Source organism: Salarias fasciatus, chromosome 23 (assembly GCF_902148845.1).
Source record: "Salarias fasciatus chromosome 23, fSalaFa1.1, whole genome shotgun sequence".
Classification (NCBI taxonomy): domain Eukaryota; kingdom Metazoa; phylum Chordata; class Actinopteri; order Blenniiformes; family Blenniidae; genus Salarias; species Salarias fasciatus.
Genome location: NC_043766.1, coordinates 35,108,134 through 35,130,195, shown reverse-complemented (window position 1 = coordinate 35,130,195; position 22,062 = coordinate 35,108,134). Strand labels below are relative to the sequence as shown.

At 42.7% G+C, this 22,062-nt stretch overlaps 2 protein-coding genes and 1 long non-coding RNA gene across 5 annotated transcripts in view; 1 reads left to right on the top strand and 2 right to left on the bottom strand.

The window, feature by feature from the left end:
• LOC115382236 (stonustoxin subunit alpha-like) overlaps positions 1 to 22,062 on the top strand; it is an 829,400-nt gene that overhangs the window by 695,873 nt on the left and 111,465 nt on the right. The gene's annotated exons all lie outside the window — the stretch shown is intronic.
• LOC115382247 (uncharacterized) lies at positions 13,334 to 15,486 on the bottom strand. The gene is made up of 4 exons (XR_003930506.1): positions 15,282 to 15,486; positions 14,901 to 14,991; positions 14,235 to 14,385; positions 13,334 to 14,160 (listed from the first exon to the last, which is right to left on the bottom strand). It is a non-coding gene; the product is annotated as an uncharacterized LOC115382247 (long non-coding RNA).
• LOC115382217 (uncharacterized) lies at positions 18,525 to 20,779 on the bottom strand. 2 transcript variants are annotated; one of them, XM_030083922.1, is made up of 6 exons: positions 20,479 to 20,779; positions 20,244 to 20,372; positions 19,957 to 20,150; positions 19,690 to 19,837; positions 18,983 to 19,187; positions 18,525 to 18,904 (listed from the first exon to the last, which is right to left on the bottom strand). In XM_030083922.1, the coding sequence occupies exons 1-6, from the start codon at positions 20,689 to 20,691 to the stop codon at positions 18,600 to 18,602; spliced, it is 1,194 nt and encodes a 397-aa protein (XP_029939782.1). In that variant the 5' UTR covers positions 20,692 to 20,779; the 3' UTR covers positions 18,525 to 18,599. The 2 variants fall into 2 exon arrangements, with proteins under 2 accessions (XP_029939782.1, XP_029939783.1); XM_030083923.1 differs by having other exon boundaries at positions 20,244 to 20,779.

Genomic DNA, 22,062 nt, shown 5'->3' with positions numbered 1-22,062 from the left:
GTCCTTACTCTGACTTTTTAACTGAGTTCTCAGAGTTTTTAAGCAATATAGTATTGACTCATAACAAGATCCTTATAATAGGTGACTTTAACATCCATGTGGATGATTCTGGTGATAGTTTGAGTAATGCGTTTATTGCAGTATTAGATAGTATCGGTTTCACTCAAAATGTTGATGAATCCACTCATAGTCACAAGCACACCCTGGATCTGGTCTTAACATATGGGATAGAAGTCAGTGACCTAAATGTTCTCCCTCAGAACCCTATTCTCTCAGACCATTTTTTAATTACTTTTCAGGTTTTGATTGAAGACTACTGTGCTCAAAAAGATAAAATTCAGCTGATACGGACATTATCTGAAAAATCTGTGGCTCGGTACAAAGAATTGATCCAGCCTGCATTTGCTGCATTATCTTGTGAACTCACAGAAATGAGCTTATTGACCAGTGGTGATAATAGTGATCAGTTTGTTGACAGTGCTATGCACTCACTAAATCTGCCCTTGACGTAGTGGCCCCGTTGCAGCTGAAAACCAATCGACCCAGGCGCGTTGCTCCATGGTTTAATTCTGAAACCCGTGTTCTCAAACAAAAAACTCGGCAATTAGAAAGACTGTGGCGTAAATCTAAATCAGAACAATCTCTGAAGGCCTGGAAATGTAGCTTGCTAAGCTATAAACAAATTCTCTTTAAAGCCAAGACATTATATTACTCTCGTTTAATAGAAATAAACAAAAATAACCCTCGGTTTCTATTCAACACTGTAGCCAGACTGACAACCAGTCATGCTGTAGTGGAACCAGCAATCCCAGAATCTTTAAACTGCCATGACTTTCTTAAATTCTTTAATGATAAAATCATAACCATTAGAGGTAAAATCAGTGAAGCGCTTTCCTCAGATCAAGCTCAGGGAATCCAGCCACTGCCTCCACCTGAAATACCTGAAATACTAGATAGTTTCTCATTAGTAAATGGGGCTGAGATTACTTCAATTGTAATGTCTTCTAAAACCTCAACCTGTCTCCTAGATCCAATTCCAACTAAGCTTTTCAAAGATATCCTTCCATTTATCTTAAATACGATCATAACTATAATAAATACCTCTCTAGAAAATGGCTATGTGCCACAGTCATTTAAATTCGCAGTAATCAAACCACTGCTGAAAAAACCTAATCTCGATCCTGATATTCTAGCTAACTACAGACCGATATCAAATCTGCCTTTTATTTCAAAAGTCCTGGAAAAAGTTGTGGTTAAACAGCTTTACTGCCACCTACAGGACAATAGTTTTGAGAAATTTCAGTCAGGATATAGAGCTTATCACAGCACTGAGACTGCGTTAGTTAAAGTCACTAATGACTTGCTATTGGCGGCTGACGCAGGTCTAGTCTCAATCCTGGTTCTCCTAGACCTCAGTGCAGCTTTTGATACAATCGACCACAATATTCTCCTGCAGAGGTTAGAATGTGAGGTTGGCATCAGAGGAAAAGCCCTCTGCTGGTTCAAATCCTATTTATCTAATAGGTACCAATTTGTTCACGTTAACCAACAGTCCTCACCGTGCTCCCAGGTCAGTTATGGGGTTCCTCAAGGGTCCGTGCTCGGGCCAATTTTATTTCTGTTATATATGCTTCCTTTAGGGAACATAATTAGAAGTCACGATATCAATTTTCATTGCTATGCAGATGACACACAACTGTATTTATCTATGAAACCTGATCAAACTAATCAAATAGACAGACTCAGTGACTGTATCAGAGAAATTAAATCCTGGATGACTACGAACTATCTCCGTCTGAATCCTGGCAAAACAGAGGTCATTATACTAGGCCCCCATAAACTGAGAGAGTGTCTATCCAAACAGATTATCACCTTAGATAACGTCAGTGTATCCTCCTCCTCTACTGTGAGGAACCTCGGGGTCTTATTTGATCAGGATATCTCATTTAAAGCACACATCAACCTGGCTTGTAAAACAGCATATTTCCACTTGCGCAACATAGCTAAAATAAGAAACATTCTACCTAGAAGCGATGCAGAAAAACTCATCCATGCATTTGTTTCTGCGAGATTGGACTACTGCAACTCCCTTCTCGCAGCCTGCCCAAAAAGTGTATTAAAAAACTTTCAGTTGGTTCAAAATGCAGCCGCCAGATTATTAACTGGAACTAGAAGACGTGAACACATTACTCCTGTTCTAAAATCTCTTCACTGGCTTCCAGTCGAGTTTAGAGTTAGATTTAAAATCCTTCTCCTCACTTACAAAATCCTAAATGGGATGGCTCCAACCTATCTCCAAGATGCTTTAACGCCTTATCAACCAATCAGAGCACTTCGCTCTCAAAATGCAGGGTTACTGGTGACTCCTAGAGTCTCTAAATGGACACTAGGTGGAAGAGCCTTTAGCTATCAGGCACCATTTTTATGGAACCAGCTTCCAAGTGGTGTCAAAGAGGCAGACACAGTCTCCACATTTAAGGTTAGGCTCAAGACGTTTCTCTTCGATGCAGCCTATGATCAGGTCAGCTTGGGATTCTAAACTAAACTAAACTAAACTAAACTAAACTAAACAAAACTAAACTAAACTAAACTAAAACAAACCAAACCAAACTAAAGTAAACCAAACTAAACTAAACTAAACTAAACTAAAACAAACCAAACTAAACTAAACTAAACTAAACTAAACTAAACTAAACTAAACTAAACTAAACTAAACTAAACTAAACTAAAACAAACCAAACCAAACTAAAGTAAACCAAACCAAACTACAGTAAACCAAACTAAACTAAACAAAACTAAACTAAACAAAACTAAACTAAACAAAACTAAACTAAACTAAACTAAACTAAACTAAACAAAACTAAACTAAACTAAACTAAACTAAACTAAACTAAACTAAACTAAACTAAACTAAATTAAATTAAATTAAATTAAACTAAACCAAACCAAACCAAATTACACTAAACAAAATTAAACTAAACCAAACTAAATTAAACTAAACTAAACTATACTAACTAAATACTAGTTTAAACAGTTAAGTATCCACAAAGCTGCCCCAGGAGCTAGAATGCTGTGGGAAGTACGGTGCACTGAGCCCTGTCCTCTAATGTCTGAATGTTATTCCCTTTAGTCCGTTCATTGCTTTTCACCTGCTGTCCCCCCCTTCGAGGGGGAGTCTTCTCCAGTTTCAGTTGCTGACTCCACTATTACGAGGGCCTATGAACAAGCTCCGTCCGGACCGGGAGGACACCCCTGTCGGTCCTGCCCGTGGACTGGCTTCGGTTCTACTGCTGGGATCCGTGGTTCTTGTGCTGGACCGTCCAACGGACTGTCCTCAACATAGTCCTAGGCTTTACTTCTTATTGTCTCATGCTAGCTGTTGCCAAAGCTGTCCGTCCCTGGGAGAGGGATCCCTCCATACTGTGGTTCTCCCCAAGATTTCTTCTTTTCCCACTGGGTTTTTGGAGTTTTTTCTTGCCGGATGTGAGGGTCGAAGGCGGTGGTTGCTTCGTTCTGTCTCGTTACTGTAAATATTGACATATTACCATTATGCTTATTCACTGTTTTTACTTTTACCGACAAATGTAACATCTTGAAGCCCTCTGAGGCAACTGTTGTTGTGATACTGGGCTATACAAAAATAAATTGATTGATTGATTGATTGATTGAAGTATTTAGAATGAAATATCAATTTATATTAAAAAAGATGGATACAGGTTTGTAAGTCATGTCACATATTTGCATTTTATCAGATCCATCAACGGAGAGGAAGTTTCCCCTGGACCACGCATATGTGACTTCTGAATGGGAGATGGATCATCTTTATGCCAGTCGTGGAGCAAAGTGGATATGCATTCCTGCCAAGAGATGGATAGATAGATAGATCTTTATTTGTCATTGTCATGGGTACAACGAAATCTAAAGTGCTCTCCAGTCAGTGCATCGTTCATAAAAAGCTAAAAATCCTAAGAAGTTACTTTTGAAAAGAAAAACTTAAGACATAATCAAAGAATAAACATTCAGACACATTCACACAGACACAGCACAGGACTTGATACACACGCAGTTTGTTGCATGATACTCAGTGAATGAGCCGATGCACTCGCGTCGCCCACGTGCGCATCGATGCATCTATTAATATTGATTATTTTTCACACCCTTAATTCACACAGACACAGCACAGGACTTGATACACACGCAGTCATTAGGAAAGTAGGATGATGACTCCCTGGAGTGCTTTCCTCTGAGCTACTGTGCAGCTGCTGTACCAGATACATATGCAGGATGTTAGGATGCGCTCTGTGGAGGCTCGGTTAAAGGACAGCAGCAGTCTCTGTGTGATGTTCTCTTTTCTGAGGATCCTCAGGAAATCCAGTCTCTGCTGGGCCTTTTCCAGCAGCTCAGAGGTGTTAGCACTCCAGGCCAGGTTCTCCTCTATGTGGACTCCCAGGAAACGGGAGTCAGCGACCCTCTCCACACCGTCCCCGCTGATGGTGAGAGGAGGAGTCTCTGTCTTCTTCCTCCTGGAGTCAATGATCATCTCTTGGGTCTTGGAGGTGTTCAGGAGGAGGCTGCTGTCTGTGCACCATGTGGACAGCCGCGCCACCTCGTCTCTATGGGCAGACTCGTCCCCCCCAAGATGAGTCCCACCACGGTGGTGTCGTCTGCAGACTTTACCATGGTGTTGATGTGATGGGCGGGCGTGCAGTCATATGCATGGGCGGTTTCTTCATAAGGGCGATCGGGCGACGCCCCACCAAAAGGGGGAAAAGGAGGATTTTTTTTTTTATCATATTCTTCCGTGAGTGTAGCCGCGCTAGCTAGTCAGTTCGAGATCAGTATGGCGGCACGGAGCAACTCCATTCTTTCACTGAAAGAAGTTCCTTTCAGTCGTCGTAGCAACGAAGATAAATTGGCAACGAAACAATTAGGACCCCCCAGACTAAATTTAAACATAAAACAAATATCTACCAAAGGAGGAAAAACATAAAATCGTGGATTTTCGCGGAGCTGGTATGAGCGGAAAAGCTGGCTAGCAGGCTGTGAAGCAGCTAATGCATTATTCTGCTACACCTGCACACTGTTTCATCCTGATGGCGGCACGGCAGACACCACCGCATGGACAACCACAGGAGTCACCGACATGCATCACCTGTCTGAAAAGGTGAAGAAACATGAGTCCTCTAAGACCCACATGGACAGTTGTGTGAAGTTTGCTGCGTTTGGGCCGGTGAACATCACAACACAGCTGGATGAGAGCTACAGGCTAGCGGTTCGTCGTCACAACGATGAGGTGAGCGAGAACCGACACATTTTAGCCCGCCTCATCGACTGTGTCAAGTTCTGTGGAGTGTTTGAGTTGGCTTTGCGAGGCAAAGATGAAAGTGAGGGCTCCAACAACCCAGGCGTTTTTCGGGGCTTGGTTGACTTGGTGGCATCGCTGGATGAGGCGTTTGAGGAGCACCTGAAAACCGCCACAGTTTTCAAGGGAACGTCAAAGACCGTGCAGAACGAGCTCCTGGAAAGCATGCTAGCCGTCATCCGGGGACATATCCCGGAGGAGGTCAAGTCCGCCAAATTTGTTGCCATCCAAGCTGATGAAACCACCGACGTGTCGACACAGACGCAGCTGGTTCTTGTGCTGAGATACATCGACTCCAACCATGCGGTGCAGGAGCGTTTTTTTGAGTTTCTGCCTGTTGTGGATACAACATCTGAGTCGATTGCTAGCATCATTCTGGACAGACTGAGCGGCCTTTTTTCTGAAGGAGACAGAGAGAAACTCATTGCGCAAGCATATGATGGAGCCAATGTGATGAGGGGAGAGTGGGCTGGTGTGCAGCGGAAGGTGCATGAGCTTTTTAAAAATGCCCATTATGTGCATTGCTATGCACATCAGCTGAATCTGATCATGCAGCAGGCCACTTCGGTATTGCAACGTTTTTTACTCGGTCACCAAAACGCACCAGCATACTTGATCAGATTGCTCAAAGAAGGCTGCCAAGAGCTTCAGCAACAAGATGGAACTTCAACAGCAGGCTGGTCAACACTGTGCAGGAGAACTTTGATGACCTGATGCAGTGTTTTGAATCCATCAGGACATCGGGTTCATTTGACAGCACCACAGTGGGGGAGGCATCTGGTTTCCTAAGGATGCTGCAGGATGAGGACTTTAAGTTTTTTTCTGCAGCTCTTTCATCACATCATGCCTCACGTCGACGTGCTGCACCAGCAGCTGCAGAAGAAGGACATTGATGCAGTCTTCATCAAGCGTGCCCTCCAGACCTTCACAAGCAGTGTGCAAATGATAAGGTAAGATAAAATAATATTGTTCAATCCTTCTCAATACTGAACCTTGTCAGAAAGAAATACAGTCACTGGCCATTTTACTTGGTACACATATGCAACTCAATACATTCCAAAACAATAGCTCTGGTATAAAAACTGCATGAAGCAATTTATACATTTTCAGTTTTGCTGATGTCAATAAGGTGATAATTCTACTTTGTTTATTGCTGATGGTAGGTGATTGTGGAGTATTAGAGTGCGTTATAGTGACTGGTGTTCCTAATATTTTGTTCACCGCCATTAACATAAAATATTACAAGCACTCTTCAGGATAATGCAGTTCAATACACTCCCACCAGCCACTGCAACAGCAATAATAATCACTTTTCTGACCTGACATTTCAAAACGATGAGGTCGATTGTTGATGTAACATTAGTTTTATTTTTCTTGAAAAAACAGCGACAACAAGCATAACAGTATTAGCGTTTCTGTCGTATTGCGCTGCTGATGGCGCACTCTAGTGACCGGCCGGTGTTTGCTTTGACTATGTAATGAGCACAGCTACACCTACTGGCCGGTTACTCTAACTACATCAAATTGAACCAGACCTGTTGAAAAACAGTCACACTCAGAGTATAATATAAATATAATAATTTGATCATGTTTAAAGTCCTTTGACTGTTTTCCATTAATTCAGACTTTAGCTGGGAAGTGAATTGGGGGGGGGGGGGGGGGGGGTATTTTAAATGAGTCCCTTTCTCTTAATTATGTCTATTAATACACTTTCTGTCTCACTGAAAACACTCAGTGCCACATATCTAATTCAGTGACTGACTGTATATACATAAAGTAAAGCTAGATACCATTATAACTAATAACTAGATAAATATCAGTGTTTTGAAATCAGCTTTGTCTTCTATTTTCTAAATGCTACCAGGAACTCATATTTTCATGTGCTAACACTGTTGATCTTCTTTCCCTCAGAGACTGCTCTCAAAAGCAGCAGGAAGTAGCGACAGGAACCACAAGACCAAGGAAGGCCTTGGGAGAAGAGCAGAAGCAGAAGCAGAAGCAGAAGCTGTCAAGGGAGATCTGCAACACAATCCTGGACCACGCCAAACGAAGGTTCTCCTTCACCGACCACCTTGTGAGTGCCACACTGCTGCAGGCAGAGATGTTTGAGCAGCACTGCCATACATTTCCTGTTGAGGCTCTGAATACCACTGTGAGGGCATATCCCATGCTGAACAAGGCAAAGCTCAGGACGGAACTGTCTCTCATCTATGAGAATCCAGAGTTCAAGGGCTGCTGTGGTGCTCTGTACCAGGTTCTGCAGAGATACAACCTCCAAGAGACATTTTCTGAGACTGTGGATCTGTTGAACATTCTCATTACCACTCCGATGACGACGGCTGAGGCTGAGCGGTGTTTCTCAACACTGAAGAGAATCAAGACGTTCCTGCGCAACGCAATGGGCCAGGAACGCCTGAACGCACTGGCCATGCTCTCCATGGAGAGGGAGCTCGTCAGGAACATGCCTGACTTCAACGAGAGGGTTATCGATCACTTTGCTGCTCTGAACGACAGACGAGCAAAATTTCAATACAAATAATGTGACACTAACATTCTTAGTCTCGGTCTCTCTCTGTCTCACACACACACACACACACACACACACACACACACACACACACACACACATACACAATTAACTGATGATGTTGGTTTTTAATGGTTATCCTTTCATTCAAATGCTGCTTTCAAGCAGTATGTTATTTTTTGCAAATCTATACAATTGGCCAGATATTACTCTTGTATTTATAGTTCAGTGTTGAATGTGTGCACTTTCATTTGCGCTTGAAGCTTGTTGAGCTGCACAAAACCTTTTAAAATGTTGTTACCCATTTGATAATCTGTACATATTCTGTATTTTCTGTTTATAGAAATAGAGTATTGTTTGTTCATTGTTGAGCAATTTGAACGCACTACCCCATAATAATTTGTTGTTAAAAGAACTAAAGAGCTGTAAACAAATGCTTTAATGATTTTGACTTATATGTTGTCCCCTTTATTAATAATGGTGAAACAAGTGTATTCATTCATTTTCAAAGGTATTTTAGGGTAAACTGATTCAGTTTCTCTCTGTAGATCTTCATTTGTAGAGCCAAAATAATTGCATTGGTTCAACACTTCTACATGTGACCTTTCCCCTGTAGCCATTACATTTGGTATTGCTATGCAAGTTGACCAGAAAATAAGATGTGGAAATAGTCTTGCTGCCTCTTCAATTTCCCATACAACAGGTCACCTTAGTCATAATCAGAACAGTTGCCCCCCCCTGAGAAATTTGTCAGGAGCCGCCACTGGTCATATGTGTGCGGAGAGTAAAGCAGGGGGCTCAGCACACTGCCCTGGGGGGAGCCAGTACTGAGGCTGAGGGCCGAGGATGTGTGATGGCCCCCCCTGACTCTCTGTCTTCGGCCAGAGAGGAAGCTGGTAATCCACCTGCACATGGCCTGAGGATGGCCCGGGTCCCTCAGCTTGACCACCAGTTTCTGTGGGAGGGTGGTGTTGAATGCAGAGCTGTAATCCACGAAGAGCATCCCTACAGAGCTCCCCTGCTGCTCCAGATGGGTGATGGTGGCATGGAGAGCTGTGGCTACTGCGTCTTCAGTGGAGGGGTTCGCTCTGTAAGCAAACTGGTTACAGGGGAATCCGTGTATCATTCGTTCAATTGATATTCAATTAAGAATCAAAAAACAAAATATTGAAAAATGAGTCGTTTTTCCTTTTTTCGTTTTTAAAATGAAAACAAATAAATGAAAATTGGTTTGTTTTTCAATATCCCGTTTGTTAAGACAGATCAAATAAAGGAAAGTTGAAATACTGGCCACAAGCAGATTTTGATTTCATTTTTTTAATTTGATCGATCTTCGTGACCCGGAAATTGTCATCTGTGCTTTTGCCGCCGACAAAATTCCGCCACAGAAGAAGAAAAGTTCATGATGGAGAGCTACGTTTTGTTTAAGGGAGCGAAACGGGTCACTTTAAAAGATGAAGATATGACCAGCGAAAAAATTGGCCGGATCTTTCAGGTTTGTGAATTTCTTTCTGAAATACATCATATGTTTTGTTAAGTTGCACAAACACATGTTATTTTGTATTTTGCGTCACTAGCTAGCTAACATGAAGACATGTAGCTAACTCTGTAAACCACTGCTCTAACTTTTCACGTTTATTAAGGTACATGCTCCGAGTCTCTACATCACTGATGACAGCAACGTGGCTGTGTTTCCTGCAACCAGCGGCCACTTCAACACTTTGGATCTTGTCGTGAGGGGACATTATGAAGTGCATGGTGACAGCATCTGCCCTGAGAGTTCCACCAGTGTACCCCCGGGAGCACACACCCCGACCTCGCGCTTTTCATTTCACCGCCCACCAAGCGCTGCAGCAGGGTCTGCTGCTTGGGCTGCTGCAACTCCAAGAGCCACCGCTGCAAAATCATTTCAAAGGTATTTAAATATGTTATATGTAACCACTGTGATCACACTAGACCTACGCATCACAAAGTTTTTCATCAGTGTGTCATAAAGGTAATCGGTGTCATTCATAACATGTTTACAAAGTGTGCTTTTTATGTAATCGCATTGTTATGGCATCTAATTTAGAAGCTGAACATAGAGAACAAAACGTGTTATTAATAGAGGTTTTCTTTTCAGGAACATCTTCATTGCTGAACTTGTGGATGGGAAGTTGGAGACAAGTAAAACACTCACTGTCCGCTTCTCTGAATTTGAGGCTTCTGTCACTGGTATCCAGGACAAAGTCAGATATGCCCTTGAAAATGAGGATTCAATTATCCTCACTGATGGGCAGGGGAAACAAATCATGGACTCTGAAGGAACCCGAGGTATAGTTTAATTTTATAATTTATATCAGTGGTCTCCAACCATCACTAATAAAGACCCCATGTTATGTTATCAGAGGAAATCCAACCTGCAAATATTTATTTATTAATTTGCAGTATATCATTAAATCTTACCCACATTTATTAAGAAATGGGCTTAAATCTGTCAAAGTGTACTTGTTTTATGTGGACCCCAGGAAGAATAGTTATTGCTGAGGTAATAACTAATGGGGATCCAAAATAAAAAAAAGGGGAAAGAAACAATCAAGATTTATTGTTGATTTGGCACTGATATTATCAAAGCTTTGCCATACCTTAACTCCTGTGACCCCATGAAACCCTTTGTCTCCTTAATCCATTCTCCTGTGACATTTCACTATTTTCTTTACAGGATCAGCATTTTGGAAGCAAAGTGCAAGGAAGGTATTTGCTGTGAAGGAAGAAGAGTTCCTGCAGTTCCAAGCAACCAAAAAAAGGAGACTTAGGTACTTTACTGGATTTTAATATTTTTCATAACATTATCCTTGCTGTTCATTTGTATGGATTTGTTCCTGATAAGATACGTTGCCAACATACACCTAGAGTAAATAAGCATAATTGTGTAAGGTTCTGAGTTTATAGAGAATGTTTTAAAGAACAATGAAGCTGTTTGGCATATTTCACTTGTTTTTTTCAGTCGGCGAGAAGACACTGGGCTCACTGATATTTATGACAAAATCGAGGAGGTGGTACTGGCAGCTCAGGGCCTGCAAGAAGTTTCCACTACTATGAGGGAGCTGGTGGAGTTTGCAAATTCAAACCACAGAACAACGGTGTCTCTGACAGAGGACCAAGCAGCAGCTGTTAAAGAGGCCTTTGCCTGTGTGATTTGCAAGCGTAAGTTCTATTACAGATATTTTTTACTGTTATAGTTTTTGAAATAGAAATTAAAGAATAATAATTAAATCTTAATTACAATTTTTTTTTATGTGCAATTTGCAGAACCAGTGGTGGAGCCCATGGTGTCAACATGCTGCCAAAGTCTTATTGGCTGCGGAGCCTGCATTGAAGAGTGGCAAAGAAATTCTACATCCTGCCCAAAATGTAGAGCTGGTCAGTTTGACGATAATGTCCACAGACTGACTGGGCTCTCTGATGCATTGTCTGCACTTGGAACCATTCTTTGGCAGTAAACGTGCTCAGTCACGTAGTTAACCAGTTACTTGAAAAGCACTTTAATCTACCGTTCCAGCAGTTTATTGCATACTTTTGATAAGATTTTCTACATTGTCAAAATAATTTCTCATTGTTCTGAGACTCAGGGAGGATTTTAATTTGCACATTTTTTGGGGGGGATTATTGCGTAAATAGGATAAGTCTTAGAATTCATGCCTTTCTGGTAATGCTTGTGCAATTCTTGTTTTGTAAACAATGTTATTTCTATTAAAAATCGTTTTACAACAACAAACCTTTGTCACACTATTCAAACTATAACTGCAGGGTCAAGTGACTGCTTCACAGGTGAGTAGTCACATAGAAGAAAACATCTTACAGGAGACATGTCACTTTATTTTGCTCGCACTGTTTTAGTCTAAGTTTCCTGTAGAGCAGCTTTGGATGACTTGCAGCTCAAAAAACTCTTATCTTACACTGATATCTGTGAGATGCTACATTAGCTTGTTTATTCTTGAAATGGTCAAATTTATGTGTATAACTTAAGTTGGAAAAGTTGGGAAAAATCTTGGTAACCTTCCATGACTTTCTGATGTCAGGTTGTAGGTATGTGTGAGGATGATGCCACCTTCTCAAACTCTACCAAAGCAGTAAAGCATGTCTGAGGATTACACCAAATGTATCCATCCATCCATTTTCTGCCGCTTATCCCACACCGGGTCGCAGGGGCAGCAGTCAAGGATCGCCAGACTTCCCTGTCCCCAGACACTTCCTCCAGCTCTTCTGGGAGCGGGGGTCAGGTGGGGGAACTGGTATCCTTTTTAAAGGAGCCTGGGTTTATAGTAGGGTATAGCTTTGATAGAATTTTTTTTTTTTTTTTTTTTTTTGGGAACTAGATTGTGAGCCTAGTCTGACCCACACTCCGGTACAGTAGGTGGCGGTAATGCTCCTAAGTTGGTTGCCAACCGCCGTAAAACTTCAAAAAGAAGAAGAAGAAGATGAAGGCTGTGTCCGAATGTGCACCCTATGCCCTAACCCCTCAATCACTACATAGTGCACTACATAGTGTTGACTACGTAGTGCACTACATAGTGCCCTGAATCTGTTGGCGATTCGGACACTCAGCTCCCTACTTTTTCCCTCAGCGCTGATCACGTGACCCTCGGCCAGTACGATGGTAACTACACGCACCGGCTCGTTAAGACTTAATATTTTTTTAAATGTGCTCTTATTCTGCATTTTACTTTCCTCGTCATGTTTCTAATCATTGAAGAATAAATAAAATATATTACATTATTATATGAATACGTTATGTTATTTGATGTTTGCGCCACTCACCTGCTGCGGGAGTCTCATCCACCGGCGAAATGGCCCCCACTGTCAAGTTTTCTGTGTTTTTGTGCACTTTAATTCAACTTTTACTGGCCAAAATGGCACAAATAAAGGAGAGGAAACGACTGAGAAGCCTTGAGGAGGAGACGGCGAGTGACAGTGGCTCTCATCGCTCATCGCTCTCACCACGTAAGAACATAACGCTAGTTAATTCCCTTTTATTGCAATTTTCACGCCATCTGCTGGGGAAAGTTAGCTAAAGGTATTATAGTCCTTATTTTTAATTGATTGCTTTTAAGCATTGGCAAATTAATCTCATTTATCAATGGGAATCACTGCAGGACTTGATCTAGTCCATATACCATTTCAGCTATTTACAGTAACTACCCAAAAACCAGCTATTCAACATGTAAACACTGTAAGTCCATTTGGTATTAGCTGAACGCTACAATGAATTGGCAAACTAAATGAAATGACCATATACTTGAGGAAAACAAGTTTTTCATTGACAACATCCTTTCTGACTCCCTGTGTTAACTATATTGCATAATTATAACAGGAATACATATGGGAAGGAATAAATCCTCTGAAAATCCAGATTACAACCTGTGAATAAAGCATTTACCCTTAATAACATGAGAAGTCACCAACCTTGTGTTTTAGTTTTTATTAAGGCAACAACAAAAGAAAGACATACAATAATATTGAAGTGCAAAAGATAAACCTACAAAACAAGAATATAGAACCACTTTTCACAGCTTTAAACTCCCAGAAATGCTACCATGAGAAGTTGCATTTTCAGGAGCTTAAAGCTGTGCAAAGTGGTTCTAGATTATTCACACAAACAAACTAAGCGGCCTGTTTTTCCCCCCCAGACACCACCGGCACTTTATTGTGTGGTCAACAGAAACGTTCCCCTGTTGGCCGGGTACTTCGATGGCCACTCAGAGGTCTGGCCGGACTTCTGGCTACACCGCACCACCATCTCCAGTGCTGGGGGAGGCACCTGGACACCCTGGTGTTCTTCTTCTGGCTGGCTGAGGATACGGAGGCGCCTGATCTCCTTTCCTCCTGCAGAAGAGCTGGAAGAGATCTCTGCTGGTTTCCAGCAGTCGGCTGATCTGCCTCTTTTCGGAGGGTCGTGGGAAGCATCGACGGCTGCCACGTCAGGATAAAGCCCCATGCAGAACACGCACAGTGTTATTTTAACCACAAGATGTTCCACTTGGTGCAGTTTCAGGCGGTGTGTGATCACCGAGGAAGATTTCTAGACGTCTTTGCTGGTTACCCTGGCTCGGTCCACGACTCCCGTGTGTTGAGGAACAGCCCCATCTACACCGAGCAGCTGCATCCTCCCGCCGGCTTCATCCTCCTCGGTGATGGGGGGTACCTCCGCCTGTCACGGCCCATCACCACCCTGATGCCGTACAGGCAGCCTGTGAGGAATCCTGTTGAGGCCAGGTTCAACGGGGCCGGTCTGTGGTGGAGAGAGCGTTCTGAGTCATGAAGGCCAGGTGGCGGCCATATTAAGGCACTGGAGGTTCAACCCACCTTTGCTGTGAAGGTCATCGCCTGCTGCGCTGTCCTGCACAACCTCTGCCTTCACCACGGGGACCTGCTGGAGCCGGAGCCAGTCCAGGAGCCAGAGACAGAGGCTGTCCACCAGGAGCAGGACGACCAGGGCCAGCAGAGCGGGGAGTCACTGCAGGCAGCCATGGCAGCGGGGGTCAGGCATCAGGCACTGCTGAACCACGATTACTGACTCTACTGGTGTCATTTTGTTCATGTTTGTTCTAAAATAAATGTTAATATGTACAGCAACAGTTTAATATAATGTAAATAGTTTGTGTAAATAGTTCATTTAATTGTCTATCCTGAAACATAATATATCAATTTTTCTTTAATAATCATCCTTGTTTTTATTTGATTTCTTTATTATTACATTGTTGATTTGGGAACTTTCAACTGTGAACTTAAATAACACACAAAACAAACTCAATTAATTTTGCCCACAATTTTTTCAAGCAGTGAACAGTCTCTCCTCTTCCCCCTTGACCTCTTGCCTGCAATCTCTATACAATCACACAACCACACAGTTTTATGCAATAGCACACGAATTGGCGTTAAAATAGTTATAGTTCCACAATCACATACAACCACGCAATATTCTGTAACAGAACACAAACGTGCACAATAGAAATAGTATAATAAGCTTACTCCCAGCCGGCGGCCGAGGCCAATCTCTTCCCACTGAAGAGGCTACTACAGCACCGGAGCCGCACCAGCCGCTCCACGTCCTCGTCTGTCCCTTGAAAGACACAACACGTATATATCACACTCAGATATAAGCCCCTGGGTGTCACTACACCCGACATATTATCAGATGAACTGTTAATCATTAAGTATTTACGTTAGAAAACGCCGAAGATATCGATGCACTGTAGCTAACACAGGCTAAATATTAGCACCGGCGCTAACTTTCAACTTCACTGGGTCAAACATACGTTCAGTGGCCGAAACTTTACATATCTTTAATCTTTACCGTGTTCTAACTTATTCATGCCCAGCAAATTCACAACATTGTAATGAAATACTTACATTTATGTGTCACAGCTCCGGCTCCCTGCTCGCGCTTCTGCTGAGAGGCTGCTCTTACGTCATTTTGCTGGAGATTCGCAATGCACGATGGGTAATATCGAGCCGTCTAGGGAGCATCGATGCTCACTACTTTTCAAGATGCATTGTGGGAAATTTCTAGTGCCCTACTTTTTTGCTATCTGGACATTCGGACACCCCTAAAAATGGCGTCTTCACTATGTAGTGCCCTATGTAGGGAATAGGGTGCACATTCGGACACAGCCGAAGACTTGCGAAGGTAAATTACCCAGAATGCATTTCGCAAGACATGCCAGAGGTGTAAACACACAGCGGTAAAGAAACTCTAATATTAGCCTTGTTTTTTTAACAGAACGTAGTTTTAACGGTGTTTTAGGCGAGAATACAGCTGTTTAGAATGTTGATACGGGGTCAGTCTGTCCATATCAAGCTTATTTGAAAATTTGTCCCGACGATTTCTGACATGTGGGGACCGGACGGCGGAGCGAAGTGAGCCGGTGCTCGGCTGCTTCATGTCGGCTGCAGCAGGCTGTGACTCTCCGCTGTGGTTAAACAGAGGATATGGATTGTTTTGTGTGAATCCAGCTGTGTCTTTGATCCAGTTTAATCTGTTTCAGAGTAAATCTGCTCAGCTGAAGGAAAGTTCACGTTTAAAGCTGTTTAATTCAACTTTAATGTTTAAAATGTGAGGTGAATGTTAATATTGACTATAAAGTTCAGTCTCAGTGTGTAAATGTCTTCTACTCGTTATATTGGTGAATGTTGTGCATTCAGACTAAAACCATGAACTATTTCAATCAAGGGACCACTGAAGAACCAGAACCTGGTCCAGAGGTGATCTGCAGCCAGATGTGGATGGAGTGAGGTTTGTTTTTCCATGCTTCAATTAGTGCAGGTATGAATAATATATTGAGTTGTTAGTGTGTGATTCTTTTTTTTTTTTTTCAATTTGTCCTCCTCAGAGACTTTGGGACATCTGCAGGGTTGGCTGTGATGCCAAACAAGCCATAAATGTAAGAGGCATAATCTGAAGGCCTGATCCAAGGTATCAGACCTGTTTCTTTACTTTGAATGACACCAGAGAGGCTTCCTGTGATTGATAAATTGTGATCTTATAGTAAGAATTCACTGTGGACATGTTTGTGTTTCTGGTTGTTGAGATAAGGCTTCTTCCTTCCAGCAGGTTGTCAGTCTGGAGTCATAAAGGCTCCTGGGTGCTGCAGGTCTGAGTCTGCACCTCCACCCAGCAGAAACCCAGCTGGTGGAGACAGGACCAGCTGTTTCATGGTGGATCTGAGCAGGACCTGGGTGTCAGAACAGGAGGTGTCAGAAAAGTGACCACAGGAAGAACTGGCTTGTGGCGGCCTAGCGTTCATAGTGACGTCGCTTTTTGATCCTTCGATGTCGGCTCTTCCTATCATTGTGAAGCAGAATTCACCAAGCGTTGGATTGTTCACCCACTAATAGGGGACGTGAGCTGGGTTTAGACCGTCGTGAGACAGGTTAGTTTTACCCTACTGATGATGTGTTGTTGCAATAGTAATCCTGCTCTGGATAACTATTGCAACAACACATCATCAGTAGAGTAAAACTAACCTGTCTCACGACGGTTACATCAGTCACATCCCAGGTTGTCAATATAGACATCAGTAAACCTCCCTTTGGCATCACAGACACCCTGCAGTATGATAGAGGGGAAAACTTTGTTTAGGTAATAGATGTTTCTGTGGTTCTGCAGAAGGACGACTCCACCAGGATGGAGAAATGCCTGAAGACCAGGAGAACAGCTCCAGGTTCCTCCACCCGGTCCTGTCTGGAAGTGGATCACTGATCACTGTTCATCAGCTCATCCACAACACTGAGGACGGTCCAGCATACGACTGCTGGAACCAGACTGAAGCGCTTCACTCCATCCAGGAGCTTTTTCCTGGAGCAACATCTGTAGAATACAACAGTGTTCTCCCAGGAAACACTGAAGACTGGAGTCACATCACCACCTTACCATTGACCTGTGCATATTGTTGTTGTTCCTGGTAAATAAAAGAACTGTTAGAGCTTTTAAAAGCATGTCATTTTTTAAAACTTTCCTGATGTTTCCACTTATTTTTGCTTTTACTCTTGAAGGTTCTGTTGAAGTTTAATACTTTTTTTTAACTCCTGACTGTATTTGTCAGACATCTCTTTATGATTAATATCTCTCTTTGCTTAATAGTGTAACACTTTTATGTATTTACTGAAGAGAGAACTGAATAGTGATAATGATGTGTTTAACTATATAATGTCTATTAGTCTAATGTAAATCAGTGCATCATGAAGACGGGAGCAGACGGAGGACAGAAGGCACACAGGGATGACAGGCAGTAAAACAAAGTGAAATAATTGTTTGCAGAAATGTCTGACCAGCTGCTGTTATTTTGAGATTAGCTCCAAGTAGTTAAACAGTAGTTGAAAAGCTGTTTAGGAGGGCAGGTAGACTAGAAGTAAGAGTAACTGTATTACACACAGCATTTATGTGACAGAATAGGTACAAGCAGTTTTGCCACATTTTTCTGCAGTGTAGACCATCCTGTATTGTCATTTTAACCTTTTTCCAATATTTAATGCAGCGGCCTGCTATATAAACTTGTTCAACACCAGCTACTCTCTTCCACTAATACTTCCTATCACCGGCCTCGCTATAAACACTCATGTTGCTTTTTGATCAATGTTTTAATGTACGAATGAATGAAAACTGTCATATATTGGCGTTGAAGACACAATGATGTCATCAAGTATGCTTGTTCCAATTGTGTATTAACTTCGATGCGTTCTCGCCTTGTCGAAAGTCTGGACTCGGAGTCCAACTAACAGGTGTGTACTCTCCAAGTCCACTAGTGCGCACGTGCGGACTAAGAATTGAGAAACGCCTATAGTCTCTCCAGTGTATCCTGGGTCTTCCCTGGGGTCTCCTCCTGGTGGGACATGCCCGGAACACCTCTATAGGGATGGCATCCAGGAGGCATCCTAAACAGATGCCAGAGCCACCTCAGCGGGCCCCTCTTGATTCTGCAAGCAGTACTGTTGCAGGGGAAACAGAAAACACTCCAGTATAAACCTATTCAATATTAATTTAAACATAGCTACAAATACATTTAATTAGGCTACAGTCAATGTCAGATGTCATTGTCATATATGCAGTGTTTATTCAGAAGTTCGCAAAAAGAAAAAACAATGGAAATACAGCTAGTATAAACACAGGTTTTTGCATCCATACAACACAAACACCAAAGGAGCACTCAATTTGCCAGCTCTGAAGTGTTTTTAGACATATCTCCGGGTTACATCAATGAGGTACAGTAAGGCATCTTGGAAGGGATTAGTGTTATTGTTCACTGCATGATTCAGGAGAATGGAGATGTCTGGGTAGTTTGATGTGAAGTCCTGCTCTGCATGACATCTGTCCTCCTCAGATGTGAAGGGATCTGCTCCAAAAACTGATACCCAAGTCAGCCTGGATCCCAGCTCTTGCTCATACAGGTTGGCTACAACCGAGGCACTGGGCAGCCACTCTTCAGGAACTTTAGCTGTACAGCCTCCAGCTGCAAGTTCATTAGGTATCCCACGCCCTGTAACAAAAAAAAAAACATGGTGCTAAGGACAAGGCCAGAGAGAACTACAACTTGTGTTATACAATCTTATATTACCTGGGATCCTGTGTGCATTCCAGGATTGTACCACTCTGTCAAGTCCAATCTCACCCAACTGACAAGTCAGGTTGGAGACACAGAATTTTGTGAGGTTGTCCTCCATGTTGATAACTTCTTGGTCCAACAGCTGTACCAAGGCCTGCTTTAAAGGGTAGTTCACACGGTTGTTCACCTCTGGCCAAATCCTTTCCACTCGAAGGTTCTGTTGACCACAGGAAAAAAAATCAGAAGGAATACGAGTGAATCAATATTAATAATAACAATCCTTTATTGTTGTTATTATTAGTGTTTTTATTGGTAACACAGATTTCATAAAACAAAATTGATAATTATGACTTTATTGGGGTAAATAATTTTAAATGATTGACATGACTTAAATTGTTTTATTTTATTAGAACAAAGTTGTTGTCATTACTGTTATTTCAGAATGATGAAATAGTATGAAATAAACTACAGGTAAATACTGACATTTGAAAACTACTAAATATAATGATTTAAAGTTTTAATAGTAATAACTGCTAATAATTATTTTCTCTTTATTTCATTATCTTTATCTTGAATGACAATGTTACGTCATACGTCTAAAGCAACTGATCCCTAATGCAAGGGAAAATAATTATTTTGTGCTCAGTACAGGGTTCATTGTTTCATTCTCTCTTATTTACTTTTATAATATACAGTTTTCATTTATACATAAATCTCACCCTTGTTGATGTTGTTTGTAAGTATGGTGGTCTTTCAAGGTTGTGTCTGTGTCCGGCAAGCTTCTCTTGCACGTACAGGCACATGTAGAATTCCCTGCCATGGTCAACTCTAAGCTGGTCCCACATCCCATGGGTGACCACAGCAGGTCTTAAATGAAATAGTGGTTGAATTGATACAATGAATACACTGAAGCACAAGAGGAAAATGTTTTCCACTAATTCAAATGACAACACAAAAGATAATGGCAATCTAATAAATGTGCTCACCTGTACACTTCCTCATAAATCACGAGGTTATTCTTCACAGGCATGGTTGCACTGGCAACTATGTTGCTGCTGAAGCCATCAACAGCAACAACGTGTGTGGCTCCAAACATCCCCAGCTTCTCATTCTGGTCCAGATGCAATTTATGGCCCATACACTCCGCATGATAGGGGACAGGATTGAGATTACGAGCACCCTGGAGAAAATTATGATTAAAAATGGTTCAGCCTTTGTCACAAGATCATTATATTCTTAAATGTTGTATTGTTGATATTATCTATCTGCTTACCTGCCGTCGGAAATCATGGTACGGCTGATGAATGTCTCTCAGGACCTTTCCAACTCTGCCCTCTCCTACCCGCACTCCCATAGAGCACAGGTATCCGGTCATAAACTTACGGCCGTACGATGGTCCTGTCTGTTACAACACAGGTTGACGTTTGATAATATCCGTTTAATTCTCAGAAACGCTAAACATCAGCTGAAGTATAATCTGTCAACTGTAAACAAAGAAGAAAACTCACTTCATATATTGCGCCATGCACCACCCTCTCCAGCTCTGTGTCCGATACGTGACATTTCCGTTTTAGTCCACGCTGGGCACAGAATCTTCTGACACTCATTCCAGAGCATCTTTTTATCCCCATCTGCTGCAGAGCGTTTGAGATTTCTAAATAGGTCCTGCCAGCCTCAAACAATTCAATGATGACCTGAGCGTGTTGCTCCAATGCAGCCATGGGGACCCGCTCTCTTTCCCGCCGGCAAAAACCAAAGCACAGATGACAATTTCCGGGTCACGAAGATCGATCAAATTAAAAAAATGAAATCAAAATCTGCTTGTGGCCAGTATTTCAACTTTCCTTTATTTGATCTGTCTTAACAAACGGGATATTGAAAAACAAACCAATTTTCATTTATTTGTTTTCATTTTAAAAACGAAAAAAGGAAAAACGACTCATTTTTCAATATTTTGTTTTTTGATTCTTAATTGAATATCAATTGAACGAATGATACACGGATTCAGGGGGTCCAGACTGGGGGTAGGGCTGCTGTGATGTGACCACGGACCAGCTTTTCAAAGCACTTCATCACCACAGGGGTGAGCGACTGGCCTGTAGTCGTTGAGGCTGAGATGTGAGGTTTCTTGGGCACGGGGACATGCTGGAGGACTTCAGGCAGGATGGGACAGTGGACTGCACCAGGGACTGGTTGAAGATCCTGGTGAAGACTCCAGCCAGTTGGTCTGCAGTGTCCCTCAGCACACGTCCAGGGACGCCATCCGATCCCGCTGCTCTCCCAGAATTAATGGACCGCAGGGTGCGCTTCACCCCAGGTTCCTCTAGGGGGAGCACTGTGTCGGTGTGGGCCTGGGGTAGGTTGGCCACGTCAGGTGCAGCAACCTCAAAGCGGGCAAAGAAAATGTTCAGCTCCTCTGCCAGCGCGAGGTCACCATCCGCGGCTCCCGGGTCGGTCCGGGAGTTGGTGAGGTGTTTGATGCCCTGCCACACCTACCGACTGTTGCTGCTGTCCGGGCTGACCTCGATCCTCCTCCTGTACTCTGCCTTGGCCTCTTTGATGCCTCTCTTCCGGCCGGCTCGAGCTGTGCTGTAGAGGTCACTGTTGCCAGATCTGAAGGCGGTGTTCCTCTCCTGCCGTAGGTGCTGGACCTCCCGATTCATCCAGGGCTTCTGGTTGGGGAAGACACGGATCTTTTTGCTCACTGTGACGGTGTCTACGCAGTTTTTGATACAGCACAGTTACACAATACCTGTAGGATGACTTTAGGGCCAAAGACATCCTGTTTTTTCCAGCTTGGAGCAGGCAGGCGGGTGGAACTGACCACTGTCTGCTCTGTGTGAGAGCACTTGGTCTTTCTAACCCTGTTTTTTTAATCTGACAGAAAAAAACCGAGATTGATGTGATGTGTTTTCATGGATGATAACAACAACAACAACTGTCTATTACAGGCTATATTGATAGCTGAGAGACAGATCCTCTTTCTGGACTCACTTCGCCCTGATGGGATTGTATTTGTCTTTAGTGGGAAACGCCAGCGATTCGACTGGTGGTGCATCCAGCTGATGGAGAGATTCTGAGCAGAAGGGTAT

Coding starts and splice junctions, on each gene's coding strand:
- LOC115382217 (XM_030083922.1), bottom strand. CDS start 20,691: ATGGCTGCATTGGAGCAACACGCTCAGGTCATCATTGAATTGTTTGAG. Junction 19,838..19,956: donor ATTTATGAGGAAGTGTACAG/GTGAGCACATTT, acceptor ATTTCATTTAAG/ACCTGCTGTGGTCACCCATG. Junction 19,188..19,689: donor TACAAACAACATCAACAAGG/GTGAGATTTATG, acceptor TGTGGTCAACAG/AACCTTCGAGTGGAAAGGAT.